The sequence below is a fragment of the Paramormyrops kingsleyae genome, chromosome 8 (genome assembly GCF_048594095.1).
Source record: "Paramormyrops kingsleyae isolate MSU_618 chromosome 8, PKINGS_0.4, whole genome shotgun sequence".
In the NCBI taxonomy this organism is placed as follows: domain Eukaryota; kingdom Metazoa; phylum Chordata; class Actinopteri; order Osteoglossiformes; family Mormyridae; genus Paramormyrops; species Paramormyrops kingsleyae.
This window is the reverse complement of record NC_132804.1, coordinates 22,038,894-22,061,183: the sequence shown is the minus strand read 5'-3', so window position 1 is coordinate 22,061,183 and position 22,290 is coordinate 22,038,894. Positions and strand designations below refer to the sequence as shown.

General features: G+C 44.7%; 1 protein-coding gene across 5 annotated transcripts in view; it reads left to right on the top strand.

Annotated features, from left to right (window-relative positions):
- The window catches only part of LOC111835232 (neurexophilin-1), a 28,934-nt gene that overhangs the window by 5,684 nt on the left and 960 nt on the right, over window positions 1-22,290 (top strand). For 3 of the 5 annotated variants that reach the window (XM_023795298.1, XM_023795297.2, XM_023795301.2), the window contains one exon: window positions 21,091-22,267. In XM_023795298.1, coding sequence (XP_023651066.1) covers window positions 21,091-21,912 — 822 coding nt within the window. In that variant the 3' untranslated portion in view covers window positions 21,913-22,267. Of the gene's footprint in view, window positions 1-10,404; window positions 10,424-11,444; window positions 11,606-21,090; window positions 22,268-22,290 lie in introns of those variants that run through there. The other 2 variants (XM_023795300.1, XM_023795299.2) reach the window with 2 other exon arrangements.

The following is a 22,290-nucleotide window of genomic DNA, read 5'->3' as shown; positions in this document are numbered from 1 at the left end:
CCGACAGCCACTTTAGAGCCCAACCAATCAAACGGTCCCTTCCCACTGGGCGGAGGGAGAGGAGGAGCCTGCACAAACAGATGTGTTCTTTTTCAGAAGTAGACCACTGCTCCCTAGGTGGGAGAAGAGTGGTGAGGGCATGGGGCTTGGCATCGGAAACCCAGGCAGGGTGCCAGGCTGCCCTGGAGGAGCCCGCTGACAGATGCTGCCTGACTCCGCAAGGACGTCCGCGTGGCCAGCCAGCCTCCGAAGCCATATCCTCCCTCTGTACTAAGTCCAGTCTGGAAGATATGTAGGAATACATGGAACCGAGCACATGGTGACTCATTCATTTGGCTTTGCAGAAGGTTTAGATCAAGATGCTTGTGGTGCGTTATTACAATTCGATGGGCGCCGTTAACTCGATTTAAGTCAAGGCCGCACAAGTTCGCTCTAGATGTATCCTGAGTCGGGCTGCCACTTTGAGAACGGCGTCCCAAAGAAAATTGCACCAGGGAAAATATTACAGCACATTATGTGGTGTAAAAAGGAATCAGATGGTGAATATCCCCATCGAAAACAGGGACTCTGTGTGCTGCATAATGTGGCAGATAAGCTGTACGCCGCAGTACATGGTGGCGGGAATGAAAAGGCCATGAAGAAATATGCAGTTAAATGATGGAAATGAGTGCTGAATACACCAGAGTTTGCTGGCGGAAGATTTTATTTATGAGGGTACGGTTCCGAGCTCTAGTGGCAGAGAGGACAAGAACACAGCTCTAGAGCCAATGAAGGGCGTTTGCTGTGGGATGCACAGGACCTGCCAAGCGTCACGGCTTCCTGTCACCTCGCGTCTGGCCCCCCGGACTGCCAGCAGATCGCTTAGAAGTGTCAAAAATCTCCTCACTAGGCCTCCGACCCTCATATTTAGTGAGGGATTCTTTGCGTTTCCCTTCTTAGCGTTTCCTAATGAACCCAAGGGGTCGCCCAAGGAGTCGGCAGCCCTACTTTAGCTAGCTCGGGTGTTCCAGTTTGAGCAGTCCCCAGCCATTGGTTGGACATGAGCGGTAAATAAATGTGGGTTGTGTTCCCTGGTGTTGCTCTGAAAAGCAACAGGAAATGCACCGTGTCTGGGGGGGGGGGGGGAGAGGGCAGGTCACACCTGATTACGTATCTCATCATTAATAGAATGCCGTGTGGTCTGTTGTATTTCCCCATTTACCCAGAATGCTGTGTGGTCCTTCAATGAACGATTATCTGCTTTTGTCAGATGAAAGGAACAACAGCATGTCTGTACTTGTGAGTGTCTCTGGTCCGAGCACATGTGTATGTGAACACATGTACAAATGTATTACATGTGTGCATCTATGCATTTATGTGTGCAGTCATGCAATGGTGTTTAAGGGCGTTTTTGTGTATCTACTGCACATAGAAATGCACCCATCCTTCCAAATTGAAAGTGTGTGTGTGTGTGTGTGTGTGTGTGTCACATTGCTTGACTTATTAGACAGCCTTGGTTTTTACAGTGTTGTCTGTGATTAATAGAGGCACACCTGGGAGAGATATATAGAGTAGGATTTTGTGCATGTAATGAAATATTAAAGTGTAATCCAAGAGACACCAAATATCATAACTCACGGTGCAGACGAGTGGGATCACTCGGGGTCAATCAGTACGAGTGCAATTCCAGATGTGACTGGGGGTGGGATTAATTTTATTTGTTCATTTTATTTTAAAACATTTTTCATCTCTCTGTTGTGGCTTGTAATGCAGACATGTACAACATAGGAAGAAAAGACAAGCCCTCACTTGGAATAATGACCCATGAAAGCTCGGTCAATTCCACCTTCAAGAGTAAAATAATAAAAAGAATAGAAATCCACTGAAATCTGCCCCAAGGCTTTCATTGCAATTTTAATATTAAATCTCAAGCAGCTTCTTAAATTAAATCACAGGCTGTAAGTTCAGAAAAAAACAACAACATGGGCAAAGTAATGAAGAGTCAATATACCTTGGAAAAAAAAAATCTCATCTTCAAATGACAGACCTGATGCGCTTTCTTTATTGACTCGTATAGGCGGGAGCTGTTCGTGCTCGGGAAGCTTTGGGATCTCACAAAGGACACCTCCTCTGATCTCCCAGAGGGACCCATCATGTGAGGGACTATCTCTTCTGCTTCCCCCATCTCTTGTCTTCACCCACCAACGTCTTCCTCTTCCTCGTCTCTATCTCCTTCCCCTTGCATCATACCTTGCCGTCAGCAGCTTTCTGCAGCTTTGCAAGCAAAGCTGATTAAAATATAGCCCCCCATGTCAAAATAATGTATGTGAGACGTCCCCCACATTTCAAAAGTTGCTCTATACTCTTTTCCAAGCTGTGGGCTCGTTTTTAATTTTTTCCTCTCCTAGACTTGTTCCCTGGCTTCAGTTGGCCCTGTTGAAAACCTCTCTGGGATCTGCTGGGCTAGAGATGCCAGGCTGCAGTCCTGAATAATATACTGTACCATCTTAGCATGGGCTTTCATTAATTAGACCTAATCTAGGGGAGAGGGTTGGGGACATGGGGTGTGTGTGGGTAGGGAACGGATGTGGAACTAGATTGCGAGTCCTTCAACTTGGTCCAAGTTCACTCAGAGGAGTTTGCTGGAGGTTGGTTAGAGTGTCGGACACATGGAGAGCCGAGCAAAGCAGTAATCGAAGAAGAAGATTTATTACTGTCAGGACCAAAGGTTTCACACTGATATTGATGGTGGGAGGCAACAATATTACTTAAACTTCACCCCCACGTATGTGTCCTTCAGCGATACCCGAACGTCGAGCGTGACCTAAATTGATGTGCGTGATCTCTGTTTGTTGTCGGAAGAATAGAGCACTTTCATTCGAGAGACCTTTTCCGCAGGGTCTGTGAATTAATGTGACTGATTCCTCTTTCGTTGTTTTGTTTGTCGATTTGCTCGCTTCTTTGTGAGTTTTAACACCCGTCGCCGTCGCCCCCCCCCCCCCTGCGGGATCAGCCTGAAAAGTGGGTCAAGCTCTTTAACTTGGGGTTTTTCCATTGGGGCTTCGCGCCGGGATCTCAAAACGGCGCTTGATGGCACGGCCGTAACCGCGAGGACCGCGCACGTGTGTCATGTGGGCCGCATGCCTGTTTATGGCTGGGGAACTGGGTCATTCGGCGGATTGGGAAGGAAGGTGAGTCGGGGAAGGAGACTTTTTCATGAGAGGCCAGATTGGAGGAGGACTGAGTCAGACTCACTGTAATATGTCGAACGCTGACCGCATTTGACCAGAGACCTATACTTACGTTCACCCCAAGTCCATAATTAACAACCCTATATTTACATTCTGGCTGGATAAGTTGGATAAGTCATGGAGACCATTTTTAAATCGTAGTAAGATTCATAGGAACAGAGACATAATGATACAATTAAGAAAGTAATTAACATAAGGAATGAAAGGGGAGGCAGATAGAGATGTGTATCTTGAAAGTAGTTAAAGGAAGCTGTAAATGGGAGATTTTAAAGTGGGTTTTAAAGGAAGATAATTAAAGGGCTGTTTACCACCACTGGCAAACACAGAAGGTTACGTGTGACATGAAGCATTTAAAATGAAGCAGGTCATGATAAATGTACAGTTTACAGAAGGTTCCGGCTGAGAGGAGCTTCTGGTGGCGACCTGGGGATGATGGCAATCTGGTAGCCGGGCCAGATGTGTGCGTGCTGGGACCATGTACTGCCGATAGGTGCCAGGAAGCATCTGGGGTGACGAAGGGCAGCACTGGTGGTGAGTGCAGTGCAGCTGGACCGGGACTCTGCTGTGGACAGTGTGACGGAGGGACATTAATCACGAGACAGACGGAGAGATCCAAATGGAGTTGGGGGGGAGAAAGATTAAAAAAAAAAAAGATCTGTGCGAGATTAACTGCCGTGTTACCTTGTAAACCAGAATTACTCGGAGGGGAAAAAATACAGTGTCACCCCTAGGAACCTTGAATCAGAAATCATTAACTACAAGTACAGCATGGCCTTGAAGGAAATATATTTATCTCAATGAACCTGAAATGACTCAGAATTATGGTGAAAATACAAAAAAAAAAAATGCGGAAATACCATTAACATCCTGAAAGCATTGTAGTGTGACCATCAATTCTGCGGTTCTGCTGGAACATTGTGGAACACCATGTAGTTCTAAAATACAGTGTGTCACCACGTAAGCTCTTTTGAGGGTTCTGCCACATTACTGAAGAGTGGGACGTAAGAGCAGAAGAAACAGGGCATAATTTACGCGATTTTTTCAATTTTAAAAGAAGCTTTCAAGTATTCAGGTTTGTGGAATAGCAGTATTTTCTTGGAAGGGACCGGGCATGTGTTTGGGCTGCATTTGTTAATGTTGCTGTGTCTGTAACCTGCAGACCGGCACTGAAATTCCAGTATGATTGTTGTACTCCGGCACGCCGTTAACTGTGCGAGAGATCAGGGCACAACACAGCGAGTCATTAAAAGCGCTATGTCACTTCATCAATATCTGAACAGCCTCTGAACAGGCAATTCCACTCTGATGGAAGTTACCTGCTCCCCGCGGCAATGCTCTTGAATGGAATATAAATCCTGGGCATCGATCAATTTATATGTTCCGATTTACTGTATTTAAACATAAAAACTTGGGGAAGTTTGAGCTCACTGCTCTCTGACCCAGCCAATCACATCCAACAAAATTCTTCTGCTTTAAAATGTATCTCTGGGAATTCTAGATATATTTTTTCTGAGCTGCAAAGGGATAATAGTTTCTAAACTAACATAAAACTGAAGGTTTAGTCTTCCAGTTTTTTTTTTTTAACAGCTTCCACTGTTACGTGAAGGAGCAGAGAATTTTGTGTGTGAGGGAGACTCAGCCATTTCCGAAGATGCTGCTGCCCCTAGCCTTTGACTTTTTGGGTTAGATAAATTAACTGGATTGAATTAACCAGGGGAGATGTAAGGAGAGGTATTTCTCTGGTGTTGCGTCTTGCTGTCTAGACCCGGGTAAAAATGTCAGGAACGGCAGATGTCCTCCTCGGAATGACGGTGATGCCATGCGTGATGGGGTCAGCGGTGAGGGTTTGGAGGAGGGAGGGTCTGATGTGGCAGCAGCCATCTTAAGGCTCCCTGCCAGGCAGCAATAAAAGCCTCCTGAGGCACTTGGCTCTGTCTCCGGCAACAGAAAGGGGAATGTAAAATGAATCTTTTTCTCTTTTTTTGCATCCTCAACCAGGTGGTGTCCAGCGGATGGGATCATGGTCATTTTCCAACAGAGCAAGGGGAAAAAAAAGATAAATCACATAGATGGTCACTTAGGATAATAACCTCAGCAGCTAAAAAAAGCATCATTGAAATGAGGAGGTTATGTCAGGTGAAGGTGCCTCATATCATTACGGGGCTGTCAAAACACATGACTGTTAAAGCCCGAGCACTCGTGCTGTCAGCTCCTCTCTGCTGTCACCACTTCCGCGTGCGCTGATTTGCGGAGGAGCCGGCACAGCGGCCTTTGATTGCGTCATGCCTTCCCCGCTCGGCAACTTTTGCCGCCCGTAGATAGAGACGCTGTTTATGTATAGCTCCGCTGTGTGAAGTTTGCCTCTCAAGAGTTTACGACAATACGGGACAGTTTGACTCGCATTGTATGCCGGAACGCCACTCTTCGCATTCCGCTCCGTGCATCCCGATAGGCTAACATGCCAACATGCCCCCCCACCCCCCCCGCCCTGAAACAAGTCTTGGGACAAGAGAGTAAATTTCCAAACTTTGGTCCCCGCTGTGCCTGACGAGTAAACACCAGGATTGAATGAAGCACCCTTTGCCGACAGCAGCGACGTTCCGTTGACCGTTGAGTCAATGTGCCGAACTCTGTGTGTGAAACATCCACAGTCGGGCCCCCGACTAACCTGCTCCACGCTGGATGAATTCTTTGAGCCATTCAATGTCCCTGGATTCCAATAATCATGCATGTGTACTGCAGGAAAATGGCACAGAAACCCTCTCATTTGTATAAATCTCTACGTGGGGGCGGGGGTGACCAGCTCCGGCCCGGATCAGCTCCAGTCGGGGGCTGTGCTCTCTGCCCACCTGCCGGCGGTGCCAGAAGGATCCCAGCGGGTGACCCCCCCGTTAGGACGGGCGAGTGGGCAGTAACAAAGTCAAACCACAACCTCTCGCAAAAGGTCGGACTGGGTGGCCGGGGGAGGGGGGGGTGGTGAGGGGGGGGGGGCGGTATGCTGATGTGCACGACTGCCCCATGGTGAGGAAGCAGATGTGAGTGTTCATACACACATACACCCACATACACAGATGACTGTGCTACAGCAAAGACAAGTGCCAGTATGCTGGTGTGCAGTGGAAATTACAGTGATACAGTAGCTGCAATACCAGTGCAATTAAAATATCTATACTATAATGTATATAAACACCAACACAGTGAGGCAGGCTGATTTAGACAGGTGAGCTATTCAAAATATAGCTTCGACTGGGTCTAAAGGAGATGAAAGGCACAGAAAGGCCCACTGCACTCTGGTATTGCTTACTGACCCAGAATCGCACACAATGTATGCATACACACATACACACACACATACACACGCATACACACACACACACACACATACACACGCATACACACACACACACAGTCAGGACCATGACTGTAGTACAAGATCCCAGGTCCCTGAAGAGTTCTCCATGTGACACTTTAATTAGAATTTGCTCTGAGTGTCTGTATACAGAGGGAAGGGTTTACAAAGGGGTAAACTAAGCAGGGGTCGAGTGTAATTTCAAAATGGGTGGAGTACAGTGAAAAGGATTAGAGTCACCGTAGGTTAAAGCCCCCCCAGAGAGACACTGGAAAATGAGTGCTGATTGCTTTAAGCCTTCACCTCCAACAAGCGGGCCAAATTACACATAAAACAGCCGGCTTCCTGGTGAGGGGAGAGCCAGCGGAGGCAGCAGAGAGGTGGGGAGAGATTTAGGAACTTTCAGACACATATATATAGTTAGACTGTCTCCAGTTTTGTACTCAGGGCAGAGCTCTTCTGCGTTGCATTTTATTCTCCTGCTATAGATTATTTTAATTTTTGAAAAAAAAAAAACAATAATTAAAATCAGATAAAGCTGCTGCATGATTAATTATATCTGCAGTGATGTTATAAATATATATTTCGAAAGACAGGCGTAAAAAAAAGTTTCCACACGCACAGATAAACATACGTCCACCACGGGTAAAGAAAATATGCCGCTCCATACAAGGCTGCAGATAACGGGAGCCTAGGACTTCAGCCGGCTGGGGAAATGGATGATAGGAGGAAGGAGGCTGAAGGAGAGAGGGTGAGAAAAAAGAAATAATAATCTCAGACAAAATTAAAAACATCCAAAAAAAAAAATAAAATGAAATAAAGATGAGTGTCCATGGAGCTGCTGTCTGAATATAAAAGACGTTCTATGAAAAATATATATTGCTGAGAGCAGCAGGAAAATTCCTAAGGCGGGGGAACCTGCCGCAGATCTGCTGGGCCGCTCGTTACCAGGCAGGTGGGACGGCATTTCCCACTAAACCGGCACTCTCCTAGGCAACGGGGATGACGGGAGGAGGGGCGGCCAAGGAAACAAACAGAATAGGGTCTCTCTGTATTTTAATAACGTCCTCCGTTATTTTACCCCACTGTAAGGCGGTTATTATTGCAGGTTTGCACACAGTGGGGGGGGGGCTGTTATTGATTATGACAGGGGCTCCTGGCTGGTTTGAGGAAGAATTGAGAATGGTGGGAGGGCTGAGGTGAGAGAAGAGGGACGTTTGCATCGGGTGGATCTGACATGCGGGATGAATATTCCTTGGTTGGAGCGTAATGCACTGTGTCCAGAGGTTCTCGCTTAGACAGATGTGTTCGGCCGTTTGGTAGTTTGAGTTGAAAACGCGGCCATGTGACACCAGGATAGTGACACCATGTGACACCAGGATAGCTGTCGTCTGGCTCGTCCCCTTTTGGGGCTCTGCTGACGCCCCGTCTCACCCATAGGAACCCAAGCTGTAATCCTAAGATCTAGGAGGACCCAGAGACCCAGATCTGCAACACGACTCTATTCCTGGCCGTGGGATGTAGCTAAAGCGATAGAGAATAATGATGTTATCTCTCACTCGGTCCTGAAGGTCGCCCCTCCCTCGAGAGGCATTGTGGGAGAGGTGTACCAGCCGTGTGCGTAGCCAGGATGGATGTCTTGTTTGTCTTTGACTTTGCTCCAGAATTTATCCCTTCTCTTTCTCGACATGGAGGATTTCGGACATGTCCCGTCCTCCACTTCTCTGCACTCCCACACTCACGAACCCTCTCTTTACCCCCTTTAATTGTTAGATTTCTTTCAGTGCCACATTATTCATTTAATTGGCACCCTGTCCTGGGTAATTCCCTGCCTTGCCCCTATAGCTTCCAGAATAGGCTCGAAAACCCTCCGACCCTGAATAGGACAAGCGGGTACAGAAGAGGGATGGATGGATGATAGGACAAGTTACCAAACCAGGGGCTGTAATTTGCATACTCCAATGTCATTGCAGCAAATGGAACAAACCATATACCATATAATATATTTGTGAACATCCATAAAAAATATGAATAATAATAATATTTTATATTATTTACATTTCTGTGTGCCTTTTGTCCCAGATTTTTTTATATAAATCACTCAACAACAAGTCAACAATCGTTTACTGTGTTTATCGCTGGCCGAATGCCGCCTTTAGATCTATAAAAATTAAAAGTGATATTAAAAGCGCATCGATAAAATCATGCTGGAGTCTTACCCGTGTTAAGGTTGTGGCATGAGGCACTGGCGCCCCCTGGGCCCCGTCAGTCACGCAGTCTTTCAGGATGAGCTAAAGGCACGCTGCTTCATTAACTTCTGTCCCAATTAGCAGCAGCTCCTCTGAAGCTGACGGATGACCGGGGTCGAGGGCCAGCCGACCCTGCGATGCCGGCCCATTCGCGTCTGCGGTCTCAAAGCTCGTTAGGAGTGACAGACGAACGAGCCGCCCCGTTCCCCAGCCGCAGCCCGAGCAGGCCCCGGCGGGATGCAGCGTAGCGCGTTTTTCACCCGCGCCAGCAAGCGCAGGACGATGCGGCGGAAAAAAACACTGATGCTAAAGGTAATTAAGGAGATTTAACAGGCGGCCCGGGGGCTTCTGTGACACGCAGAGGTGTCGCTTTAATGGATCCAAGACGCTCGTGGCTCCGTGAAAACGGTAAGGTCACACGTGGCGCCATGAAGGTTCCCGCTTCTCTCCCAAACCCAACACTCCGAAATGAAACTATGGATTTTCCCTGGGCTGTGACAGTTTTGTCCTTTTTTGGTCAGCAAAAATGAGGTGTGTGATAAGGGTGTGTCATAAACAACAGCTATGAGACTATCCATGTGTCCTTCTTCCAACTGATTATCCTGACAACAAAGTCAAGACAGTTCATTTTTGTCTTCCTGTGTTTTTTTACATGCATGATAATCGTTTTCAGTCAAGATTTTGATCCTATACAGGGATTGGGCCACAGGGACTGAAAGCTGATTGGCCCCCAGGTTACCCCCTCCTGCCACTCAACAAATTAAAACATATGTAATAATAAGGTTGGACCCTCTGTATGAATTATGGCCCTGCTTACGCCCTCCACCTTAGAAAATCCCAGAATCATCCCTGATTTCAATACATATTTAAAGATGACTTTACGGCAATGTTCCTATAGTGTTCTTCCTCTGCTCTGCGATTATATAAGATAGTAAATATTCATGCCACTGAACAGCCTGCTGCAGCACCGCAGGGAATTTGGTTCTAAATGGACCATTTAAAACAGCTTCAGCACAACTCGCTACCTGTTTACCAGGCAGGTCAGGGCAGCAGACAGCGTTCCGAAGGCTGGGGGGGAACTTCTGCTGAGTTACTAATGGGGAGCTAAACCAACAACACCACAGGTGACGTTCATAAAGTCTAGTTAATGTCACTGGTGCAAGTTTGTTCTGGGACCCATGTGACAATCACTTCAAATTCTCTGTTTGTTATGATGGATAGTGTGGCAGTTATGTGCACCCCCCCCCCCCCCCCCCCCAAGAGCAGCCTTGTGTCACTGACTCATCTTTGCGTCCCCGGGTGAATGAACATCTGAGAGGCTGTCATTTAAGTGTCACAAAAGACGGGGTCACCCAGCCCCCCATGCTTGACTATGTGTCACTAGATTTATTGCGATGTGCATAAGGTGTCCTATGAGCTGGCTGAGCTGCACATGCAGGGTTAGGTTCAGGTGCAGAATGGGGTGTGTGGGATTCTGGGAAATTGTCCCACAAGGAGAGTAACAAAAATAATATGCGTTTTTTTTTAGGAACGAAAAGTTCCAGAACATTATTCCACATTCCCCGCTTTTGTTCATGTTTGATATTTGAGATCAGGTGAGACATCAACCCGCGACCAGGATAAAGATGGCTGGATGGATGGACAGTTCAGAAGCCAGGGCATTTTTGTGCCTTAGCATTTGTTGGGGGGATGTCAAACTCGGCCAGATGCTGCTGTGTTTTATTAGCTTCCTGAGGATGAGGTGGCCTTCATGGGGCTCTTGTTCCATCTGCTCGTCCTGCTTGAGTCCGTGACTCCGACGCGTCGCTCGTGACACGCACACGTCTGATTCGGACGCGCTGCCAGGCATCAGGAGAAATAGATCGACTCGCTTAGCTACATGGAGAGAAAGGGAGAGGAGCCTAACTGTTATATATAGGCCACAATTGCCTGTGGAGAGACCACTGTTTCTCATTTCTTTCCATAATTGTTTTTATATGGGAGTTGGGGGCACCCAGAACAAATGCAAGTGGAGCTAGTGGTGCATTCCTGTGCAGTTCTGGACCACCGGAGACGGTAAAACCCACCCGTTGTACCACCACTCTTTCTGAATTTGTCCACGCTCATATGGTCAAGGAGTTATTTACGTTAAGTCTATAATAGAGCTCTTTTTTTTTGAGGCGCATAGTCTACCCCAGTCGGCCTAGGTGTGGTCTACTGAACCTTAATATTGGCCTTCGGGCTGCAGGCCTTCAAACCCCCACCCCCCCCCCTCCCAGGACACCAGACAGCAGCAGCTGTGTCTGTGGACGCAGTCAACCGAAAATCATCTCTGTTCTGCAGACACACCTACGGTACGACACTGTAATGGTGAAGGCTAGAAATTTCTTGCCTCGCAGCTTCGCTATCGGCACACCATTACCCATCCCTGCTAGCTGGGAGATGGGGCACACACGGAATGATGGGTAACGAAGGACGGATAACCCCGGATGCTCATCGCCTGGGCTCCAGATCACGCATCTGATCTGCAATTTTGTCAGCATGCGGTCAGAGAAATACCCCACTCAGATTCTGGGAGAGGAAAGATGCAGGATGTTTGGTCTGTTCATCTATTTCTGATCATCCCGTTACTCCCAGGGACCAGCCATCATAGGCACTGCTTCCTCGGGGGGGTCCACCATGGCGCTCCATGCCAGCAGGTGGGAGAAATAGAAGATGCTTTCCTCAGCGAGTCAAACTGACACATCCCCCCGCAGAGTAACCTGTCCGGCATTCCCCTCTCATCACTACAAAGTGAGGTGAAGCAACACTTCATCTTAACTCACCAAGGCAACTTGTGCCTCACATCACGACAAGCCGAGGTGAAGTAGCACTTCATCTTAACTCACCAAGGCAACTTGTGCCTCACATCACGACAAGCCGAGGTGAAGTACCACTTCATCTTAACTCACCAAGGCAACTCGTGTCCATGTCTAAGTATCCTACTCATTCTCTGCCCCCATCCTTGTAGCAGCGAATGTCCCTCTCTGCCTCGTTCCCACCCCCCCTCGCATCACCCCGGCCCTCTTGTAGATGGAGGTCTTATTGCCTCACCTCCTTCTCGCCTCAGTTCCACTGTTTGTTTATTTCTTACATTCCAGCTGTTTATTTTCCCACTGCACGCGTGTCTGCACTTGATAAGTTGGGTACAGAGAAGGGCATCAATCACTGTCACTTACTGTGTCGGGGGCCGACGCTCATCCCAGCCACACCAAGAAGGGACTGTTCACTCAACCCCCCCCCCCCCACACACACACACACACCAAACACCCCCCCCCCCCACTTCATAACCGCCATGAATTTTAAATCTCGGCGATACATAAATCGGTGAAGGTTGGGTGTGGTGCCTGTTGGGGGGGGGGGGGGGGTGCACATTTTGTGTCGGCAATCTCAGTCAAATATATGTTTACACTTTTACAAATGTGAAATTCAGTAGCGCCCTGTCAGTTGTTATTCCGCCTGCCTGGCGGGCGGCCCGCTCTCCGGTGCAGTGCGTTCTGCTGCCGTTATTTAGATGAATGATTAAAGTTAAAAAACGCAGCCAGGAGTCCCGACACACTTATTTAAGCAGAATGGGCAAGCTGTCATCTTTTGATGCATTACCTACAGTCCTGCATACATAAGAGAACCCCTCCCCACACACAAACACACACACATACGCACCCCAGTCATCTGTTAACACAGGTCTGAGTATTCATGATGGAGATGATTGATCTGTGTCTTGGCTCAGTGGGGTGGAGCGATTCGGCTCCTTTGTCAGCGCCAGAACTGGCCCTTGCCATGCGCTGACCTCGAGGCGGAGAATACCTGGATGTTCAGGTTCCTCATTTTTCACCACTGATATGAACAAACTTACCATTTGTGACTTGAGGCATATTGGCCAATACAAAGAGGATCACATGACTGTAGTGGAACTCTGTACTGTATATAAAAAAGGACAAAGGGCATGCAGTGAGCTTAATAATGCAGTGTGTTGTCTTCTTTTGTAAGATCCTGATTGTGATACAGTCGCTTTGCGTTCCTCAGAAAGTTTTCTGCCGCCTCACAGTCAGCCATTGTTTTTCTTGAGAAACACCAAATTATATCTGAATGACTTATGATTGTATATTGATAGAAGCTGAAATTGCAGCGGCAACATGTAGAGGCTGGTGATATTTGAAAAATGTATCCTGTGTTGCTGTTTTCTATAAGGGTCTCCAGACACTTAGGAAACCCTGACTTCTTTTAGGAAGAGTTAAAGTAGATGACCCCCTCCACCCTACCTGATTAGATCTACTTGACTACATGGAGATGGTCTCCCTATCAAGATGGTCTCCCTATCAAGTGTTTTTAAAACTTTGCCCCCCCCCCCCCCCCTGCTTCCTGCTCAGGTGCATTACAGTGAAGCCACTCAGCCTCTAAAATCTTTCAGGAGCTAAATCAATTACGCCAATGGATTCCAGCCCAGAAACATCAGCGAACACCGTTACACCTGTATGGGAGGCTCTTTTAACCTTAACACTTCTGCTATGATTAATGCTCCCAGGTACTATTTTAAATATACAGCAATGAAGCATCTTTTTTATCCCCCTGAATGAAATCTAATCTCTTCTTTCCACTAGGATGTCTCATGACTTTTATGCCAAGTGTAATGCTTTGCTGCCTGGCTTGATTGCTCATTTGAAAACACGGCGCCACGCTTTGTCCTTTGCAGACTTTCTGGGTGTATCGGCTGTGAGAGAGACTGTCATTACTGTGGTATTTCTGCTCAGCACCCTTGGATTTAGGCAGTGTCCCTCGGAGATCAAAGATTTTACTGGTGAACTTTCAAATCCCTCGTAAAAATTACCTTTAGCACATTTGAAATGTCTTTCAACTTTCAAAGCTCCGCAGTGTTGCTTCCTGACGAACACATTTGTGGTTGGATTACGTCGTATGTGGAAGATCTGACGGCATGATTGCTCAGTGGGTAGCACTGTTGGCTCATGCCTCCAGCGTTGGGCGTTTGAAACCCGGTCTTCTGTGTGTGTGGTATTTGTAAGTTTTCTGTATAAGTTGGGATTCCTCTGGTCTTTCTAATCTCTTCCCACAGTCCAAAGACAGGCAGTTAGGCTGACTGGCCTCTCCAGATTGCCCACCGTGTCCTTTCCAGGAGATATGTGAGGCATGTCCCCAATTGTGCATTAAATAGGCTCCTCCAGGAACCCCAATCAAGATAATCAGTTAGAATATGGATGGAGAGCTGACAAATTCCACCTCCGGTCTATAGTTCTATAAATGTAAGCTTAAAAGACTGGATTTTAGGCTGTGGATTTGTTTCTTGGTTTGGTCAGCCTGGGGGCCACACAAGACTGCCCTCTCCGGCCCGTCCTGCTCAGATATTTATCAGGCGTCAGCACTGTGGATTTTGTACTCTAGAGCTGGAGTAAAAGATGTCTGAACAACTCAGATTACTGAAGTACAGGAGCTCTCCTCATGGGTAAAATGGGGGAATACAGGAGGCTGATATATATATATATATAAATCTCCCCCAAAATCTTTTTCTTCTAATTTGCTAAACAAGACAGAGGAAGTCATGGATTCATGGATTCAACGTTCAGTTCTGCATGAACTGACTCCAAGTGTAACATAAAATTATGATTGCAAAAACAAAACAATGACATTAAACAACTGAACATTTAATAGGACATGTCACATTAGTTGGTTTTGTTCCGTTTTTGACTTTGTGTTTTCAGTCTACTTTAACACATCTTTTTCACTGGACAATTAATTAGTAAGGATACAGAGAATATTAATTGCGTTATTAATCATGTTCACATAGAAATACGTCAAACTCCATTACGTATTTAATTAGTTACACTGACTTAATTATTTGATTGGCTAATGTGCCTTACCTTATACTCTCAAAACAGCATTGGCTTAATATTAATAAAAATGTAAATACTTTTAGTAATTTGATACTATGCAGTTTAATGATAAAAACTGAAATATTTCATAAAATATGCAAAAACGAGCTATGTAGCATCATGATTAATTATCATGACAACGAAAATTGTTAAAAGATAAATACGAACCTAACCACTTGAAAAGAAATTTAACTTCTACTGGTGCAGCTGTAAGACCTGGAGGCCCTGATGTCTGAGGTGTTCAATTAAAATAACAGAAATGCTTCTTTTTCTAATTGATTGATGCCCTTCTCTGTACCCAACTAATCAATCAACATGCTGAGAATAGTCTTCTGGCGTGACATATTTAAATAGATTTTTGTCGAAATAATGAAATTGCTTGAACTTCATCTTTATGTAAAAGAAACAGAAAACATAATTTTCCGCAGTCATACATTTTTTTCACATAAATATAATCCGTTACTATTGAATATGTAATACTCCAAGTTGATGTATTAATTTGGTAATATGACATAAGCAAAAATATAATATTTTATTGGGTCATAACTACTTATTGTACCTGTAAAATATAGACATTTAAATTCAATTCAGTGTGATAATTCATATTCACGATGTAATGTTATTAGTGTAATTTCATACCTGTTATTTGATGCATTTTTATAGTAATTACACACCTGAACGTAATAAACTGGTCTTAATTCTCAGCGATCTTTGCTCACCCACATCTCTGTTGCTCATCTTTCTTGCGTTTCCTCTCTTGACTTCGCCTCACCACACTTGCTCTCTCTCATTCCCTATCATGTCTCCTGGCTTTTCTCTCTCCCTTGTACATCTCTTTCCCCTGTTTCCCCCTCACTGTGCTATCGGACAGGTTTCCATTTCCTCACTCTCTGAATCGCTGCCTTTCATTCTCATGATAATTCAACAATGGCACTGAACTGCGAAATCGCTTTTACTGTTTTTAGTCTCCTGATTTTTTCCCCCCTTTCCTCTCAGTTTATCGTCTTTCCTTTGGGCGTTATTTTGCTCCCTGTAATTAAATGTCATTTTACTTAATGCTTTTTTTTTTTTTTTTAGATGAAAGTAATTTGATCTTGTCGAAATTGAAAATGAACATGTTTCCCCCGTGTTACAATGTTCTTTCTCAAAAAAAGATTATCAACAACACTGTGATAACACGAGACACACACACACACACACACATAGCTTTGTAATTATATTTTTGTATATTTGCTTTGTAATTCTATGGAGAAAACTCTAATCCCAACAGGATGGCCTTAACCCCTACCCAGCCCTAACCTTAACCATAAGAAACCATACAAAATACGAGACTTCTGGCATTTTTAGTTTTTTGATTGCATTCAGTGATCTTTGTGGGGACATGAAAAATGCTCCCCACAATGTCAAAATAACAGTCTTTTATTACATTGTGGGGAACATTTGGTCCCCACAATGTAATATAAACATAATCCACACACACATGCACAAATTTATGCGGATTACGCAACATTTTAACATAGGTTAATCATATTTCCCCCAAAGAGTGACAGGAGTGCCTTAATCAAGAGACAAGGCGCTGTTTTTTGCAACAAGCGCTAAACAAATGTAATTCGAGGAAAGCTTGGTAATCGTAATGTAATTGATGTAAGGGCAAAAACGTTCCGAGCGTAACTACGAAAGCTGGCTTGAGTACCGGCGTTTGAATCTCCCCATGACAGCTGATCAATGCCTCAGAGAACCAGTGTCCCGTATGCCCACGATAAGATGGGAAGTGGAATTGATTGCTGCAAATAAAACTCCAATTAGACAAATAAAGAGCTTACAAGTGCACACGGACCGGCTGCCCGGGTGTATAAATCGTCCCCTGAGAAATGACCCCCCACCAAGGTAAATCTTTCTTAAACGTATACAAATAGAAACAGCATCAGGAAATCAGTGGCGGGAGACGGGACTCCACGCTCTTTAAAAATAAATTTGTTACCTCCCTGTTTGGTGAATCGGATGGTAAAACAGGCATTATGCTTGCAAAGCAGAAATCAGGAATTGCGTACATTTGACACTTACGTCTGAAACCTGGCGATTGGACTGGGAAGCGCTGGCTGCCCCCTGAAATCTGATTGGTTCTCCTAGTTGCCCCCCAGTTTTTGATTGGTCGTCAATCAAAGAACAGCAAGCTCAGTTTTCTAAGATACATGTTCCATAGCCAGATAGTAAAAAAAAAAAAATAAATTGCTTAAACCCCCAGTCATTTGGACAGATCTACCAAGGGGGATCTATGCCAGACAGACCACAAAATAATAATTCTGGTTACAGGCCTGCATAGATATTATTTTAGTAGTGCATGTGATTGCATAAATGTACACTAATCATAGGCATAATTATTGTGTAGTTTTTTTATCATTTTATGCACTTAGTAGAAAGAAGTCGGTGACAGCTTTAATTTTTCTTCTTTGGTTGCCTCCTCTGCCTGATAATACGGAGCCACCACTGTTGTACCCATTAAGGCACACTGCTTCCTGCAGCCTGCTCTGTGTTCCAGTGCTCTTTTCCAGTGAGATCTACTGTTCAGTCTTATGGCTCTTTCTCACAAGAGGTAAATTGCATGCTTTTCGCTCCTAGACAGGCAAATTAAATTAAAGATTATTGCTTCAAGTTCTTAAAAACACATGCTCTTCCATAATATCTCCTCTTACCTGTAATATCATTTCCCTTTGCTTATGATCGATAATCTGCTTGTCTCTGTATTAAATTTCCTGCACTGTACCTATCTATACAAAAATCTGACTGGGTTGAAGTCTTCAGTCCTGCATGGTGTACTGTATGTAAAAATCAGTATAAAAAATAATGCAGCTTATTTCACTGTTAAACAAAACGATCATAGCACTAGATTATAGGGATGGTACGGTTCATTGATTCGCATCAGTGCACTGGTACAAAAGTTTGTGATGTGACTGTCTCAAACAAGTACGCACTGGATACAATTTGGGTTAAACTAGGGATTTGTGGTTTCTAACATATTTGCATCGGTAAAAATTTGATTTATTAATAAAGAGCAGTGAGTTAAATCATTCTACTTTATTAATTTGTCATTTGTCACCTCCAGACTGTATTCACCATTGCCCCCCCCTCCCATCATACTGCTCTCCCCGCTGGGTCAGAACACCTGAAGTCAGGCTGTCACTGTGGTTACGGCCGGTGCTGCTCCTGGCCCTGCACCTCCCTCACCGCGCCACGTCACATCACCAACATACTATAACGCAGCACAGACGGTCCTGGGCCTGCACCTCCCTCACCGCGACACGTCACATCACCAACATACTATAACGCAACACAGACAGTCCTGGGCCTGCACCTTCCTCACCGCGCCACGTCACATCACCAACATACTATAACGCAACACAGACGGTCCTGGGCCTGCACCTCCCTCACCGCGCCACGTCACATCACCAACATACTATAACGCAACACAGACGGTCCTGGGCCTGACCTGCCCTGTCCACTGGAGTTATCCAGACAGAGGCAGCACACGGCAGGGGTTACATAAAGGGATCATTTTTAGTAGAGGCCCTATGCCTTCATTATGTGACCAATATGTTTTGACCAATTTTATATTTAGATTCATTCCCCCTCTCTAAACTGTTTCTCAAACACACTCTCATCTCCATTTTTCCACTGCTGTCAGTGGCCAATTCTTTGCAAGTCTCTCAGCCAAGTCTTGCACGGGTTGGAGGAGTATCCAGCCTATCATGTCAAATAGCACTGCATCGCAAAAGGGGTGAATCGTATCATATTGCAATAGTAGTTACTTTATGTGTATCGTTAATGTAATGCATTGAGATGTGTATTGCATCGTCTCAGCAGTGGATGCACATCCCTACTATATTAACTTAGTACTTTGTTGATGATGCTAAAGTTATAACTGGGGTAAGAGATGAAACCTGGAGCCATGTGTATACTTCTTTACCTCTTAATAGGCTAATACAGAAGTACACTACAGTACACATTTTTGAAGGGTCATTCTGGGGCTAGTCAATCCTATAGGTGACACAGACAGCTGCCTTGAGCACTGCACTGATTCGCCAGCTGATTTCACTTTGCTTTGGATGTGGAGCCTCCAGTGGTGATTAAAACCTAGGGCGCCACATGGGCTAGGACCAGTACTGGATCATTTTGTGAGGTCAATCAACAAAATGATCTATCTTTTCAATAAACATATACTGTAGGCATGAATAGAAAAAAAGGAATTAGTTGTACCTCTGTTGTTCCAGTGTTACATTTTGACTATGGATCTGTTTGCCTGTATATCGCACTGGATTGGGAAGATCTGTGTCCCTTTGCATCTGCACAGTAGGTGAAATTGGTTGGGTGGGGGCTAATCTGTACAATGGTGGTTAAAACATCTCAGCTAAACAAACCATTCTGCGCTCATTCAGATTCATTCGGGACTAGTTCAGATTCATTCAGGACTTCAGTCTCAAATGCCTCAGGCATGTGACGCATCTGGGTGTGATTCTGAGTGCAATACTGGGTCCTGCTTCTTTAAAATCCAGTTTAAAAACCTGTTGCTGGATGAACTGCTTTACTATATGCGAAATAGCACAGACCCCTGAAGCAGAAACCCTTTTCTCGACATAGACCATGTGGCTGATTCAGTAGTCGATAATCCTGAATGTATTCAATTTATTTTTAAAAGCATAACTCACATTTCAAATTAAATTAACTTTTTTCGTTGGTCGTAGTTGCTTCAATTGACCTTATCGGACACTTTGAAAATGAATTAAGGAATGACTGAGTACCATATCAATGCTATTGACAAACGTTTGGATAAATGACTTTGTATGACTTTGTAATTGATGAGTACAGGCAGTAGCTGCACCACACTCACTCAGAACCAGCGAAGTAGGTATAAGTTACACTATTTGCCATTTTTAATATGATCTTGTTGCTGTGCTTCTCCTCTGAAAATCAAATCTGTGATTAATCGGTTGTCATTTGTATGGAAACACTTGTCTATTATGGGAATTTGTGTACTTATAACTAACATTTGGGTACGTGAGTGAGAGATTAAAAAGTAATGAAGCAAGAGGTAGAGACAGAATGATTTATTATAAATATTAGGCCTAATCCTTCTAATGTGTATGTCATTATTGTTTCCTTTAAAGTAAATGTGTGGGTTTGCATGCTTTCCCTATAATTGCGTGGGTTTCCTCTGCCCATCGTTTCCTCCCGCAGTTCACAAACATACAGTTAGGTGAATTGGCATTTATGTATTGTCTTTAGTGTGTTGCTTGTGTGTGTGTGTTATGCTTATATTTCATTGTGGGGACCAAATGTTTTCCCCATAGAAATGAATGGAGAGTCCCCGCAAATATATGACTACAGGTCTCTGTGTGTGTGGATTAGGTTTATATTACATTTTGAGGACCAAGTGTCCCCCACAATGTAATAAAACCTGTTTTTTTACGGCTGGGTAGGGGTTAAGGTCGTCATGGTGGGATTAGAGTTTTCCCCATAGAAATGAATGGAGAGTCCCCATTGTATGGATGGATGGAAATTCAGTGGGAAGATACAGAAATGTGACTACATTAGGAATTAAATTAATGTGTACCCTGATACAGGACATGCTGGATGCAGATGAATGTCAAATGGTAAATAAAACCGACACACAGCGACACAAGTCTAGAGCTATACACCCACAAAGGGCCACTGGAAAAAAAAATAAAACCCACATGTGTAAATTAAAGTGTGTATTGATTTCAGTGTCTTGTAACATGAAGCTGGTTGAGTGGCTGCTCTGGAGGACATTAACCAGCGCATGACCAATGCCTGCGCTACATTTAAGGTCTTGTAATGTAAATCGCCTGAGTAATTTTCATGGGTGTTGTTGCTGCAATAACAGGACAGTATTGTCATAAATATTTCAGTGTTTGCTGACCGAGGAACAGATTTCACATGCTGGGTAGTAGATATCACACTAGTGTGAGGAAGCGCTCAGGCCAGGAAGCATAACAGCATACGGGAGATCTCTGGACATCATCATTTCTACATGCGCCGGCAATTTATTATTATTTTTTTCTTTCCTTAAGTTTTAGGTCAGGACTGATTTCAGAAATACACATAATGTCTTTTGCAGAAGGATCTTTGATAAATGCATTGCTAAGTAGAATTTTACATTAATTCAGAATTCTATTAATTACATATGGCGTTATCTTTCTGTTGGCTTGTTAGGAGGTTGGTTTATTAAATATTATTGGACAATGAATTAAACACTCATTCTGTTATGTTTTGATACTATTAGGATATGGCCAGTGTGCTCAGTGTTTCTGAGTCTCTCTCCCTTGTACCCTCCATATCCTCAGGTGCAAGGACTGGAGAAGCAAGTGACCAAGTCCTTGGATTACCTGGAATTGGGGCCAGCTGGCTCCATGATGAAAACCATTCCCTATGGTATGGGCAGAGTGGGGGAAGGGGAAGGGGTAAAAGCCATAGGAGTGAAGCCACCGTACCAGACATCTGGAATCTTCTCCACTATGGACAGCACCCCCTTGAAGTCCAAACCCCCCAGCTACAGCTTTCTGAACCCATATGACTTGGCCCGGAACCAGTCGCTCCACTTGGACCAGACAGGCTATCGCTCCAAGCGCAAACCTTTACTGAAGACAGGTATGAAATCCAAGAAGATATTTGGCTGGGGGGACTTCTACTTAAACATCAAGACAATAAAGTTCAGCCTTATAGTGACGGGCAAGATAGTGGACCACGTCAATGGCACATTCGGCGTCTATTTCCGCCACAACTCCTCCAGCTTGGCCAATGTGTCCATCAGTATTGTCCCGCCCTCAAAAGTGGTAGAGTTTGACGTGCTCCACCAGCAGCAGCTCCATCCTGATCTCCAACTCCAGCAGCAGCAGCAATCCACCATTGACCCCAAAGAGATAAAGACCTTCAACTGCCGGGTGGAACACCAAAAGACCGACCACAAAGTAAAACCCAAGCCCTGCCTATACAACCCTTCTGAGAATTGCTACACAGAACATACAGAGTCGCAGGCAACCTGGGTGTGTGCCAAACCTTTCAAGGTCATCTGCATCTTCATCTCCTTCTGCGGTAAAGATTACAAGCTGGTACAGAAGGTATGTCCGGACTACAACTTCCAGAATGACCACCCCTACTTTGGATGAAGGCTGATGGGTAAGAGAGGCTGGCATAAATAAAAGGAGCTGTGTAGTCTTCACACCTCTCTACAATTACGTGGGATAAAAAAACAAGGAGGTTAAGAGGTGCAATGACAACATTTCAACTGATTTCTAAAATGACTCAATTATTTGTATTGCTTTCATTTGGATTATTTTCTGTACATCAGCTCAGCTTTTAGAAGTTACTCATTAATATTGTTGATATTTGAGGAATCTGAAGCAAAGAGGCAATAAAATGGAATCAAACTTTACTGTAGCCTCTCACCTTGGAAATCCTTTGTTTTTTTTTTAATTAAGAAAAACTATACCATGTGTGGCATTAAAATAGTGAGAAGTGTTTTGGTTTAGTGATTTTCGCCATCC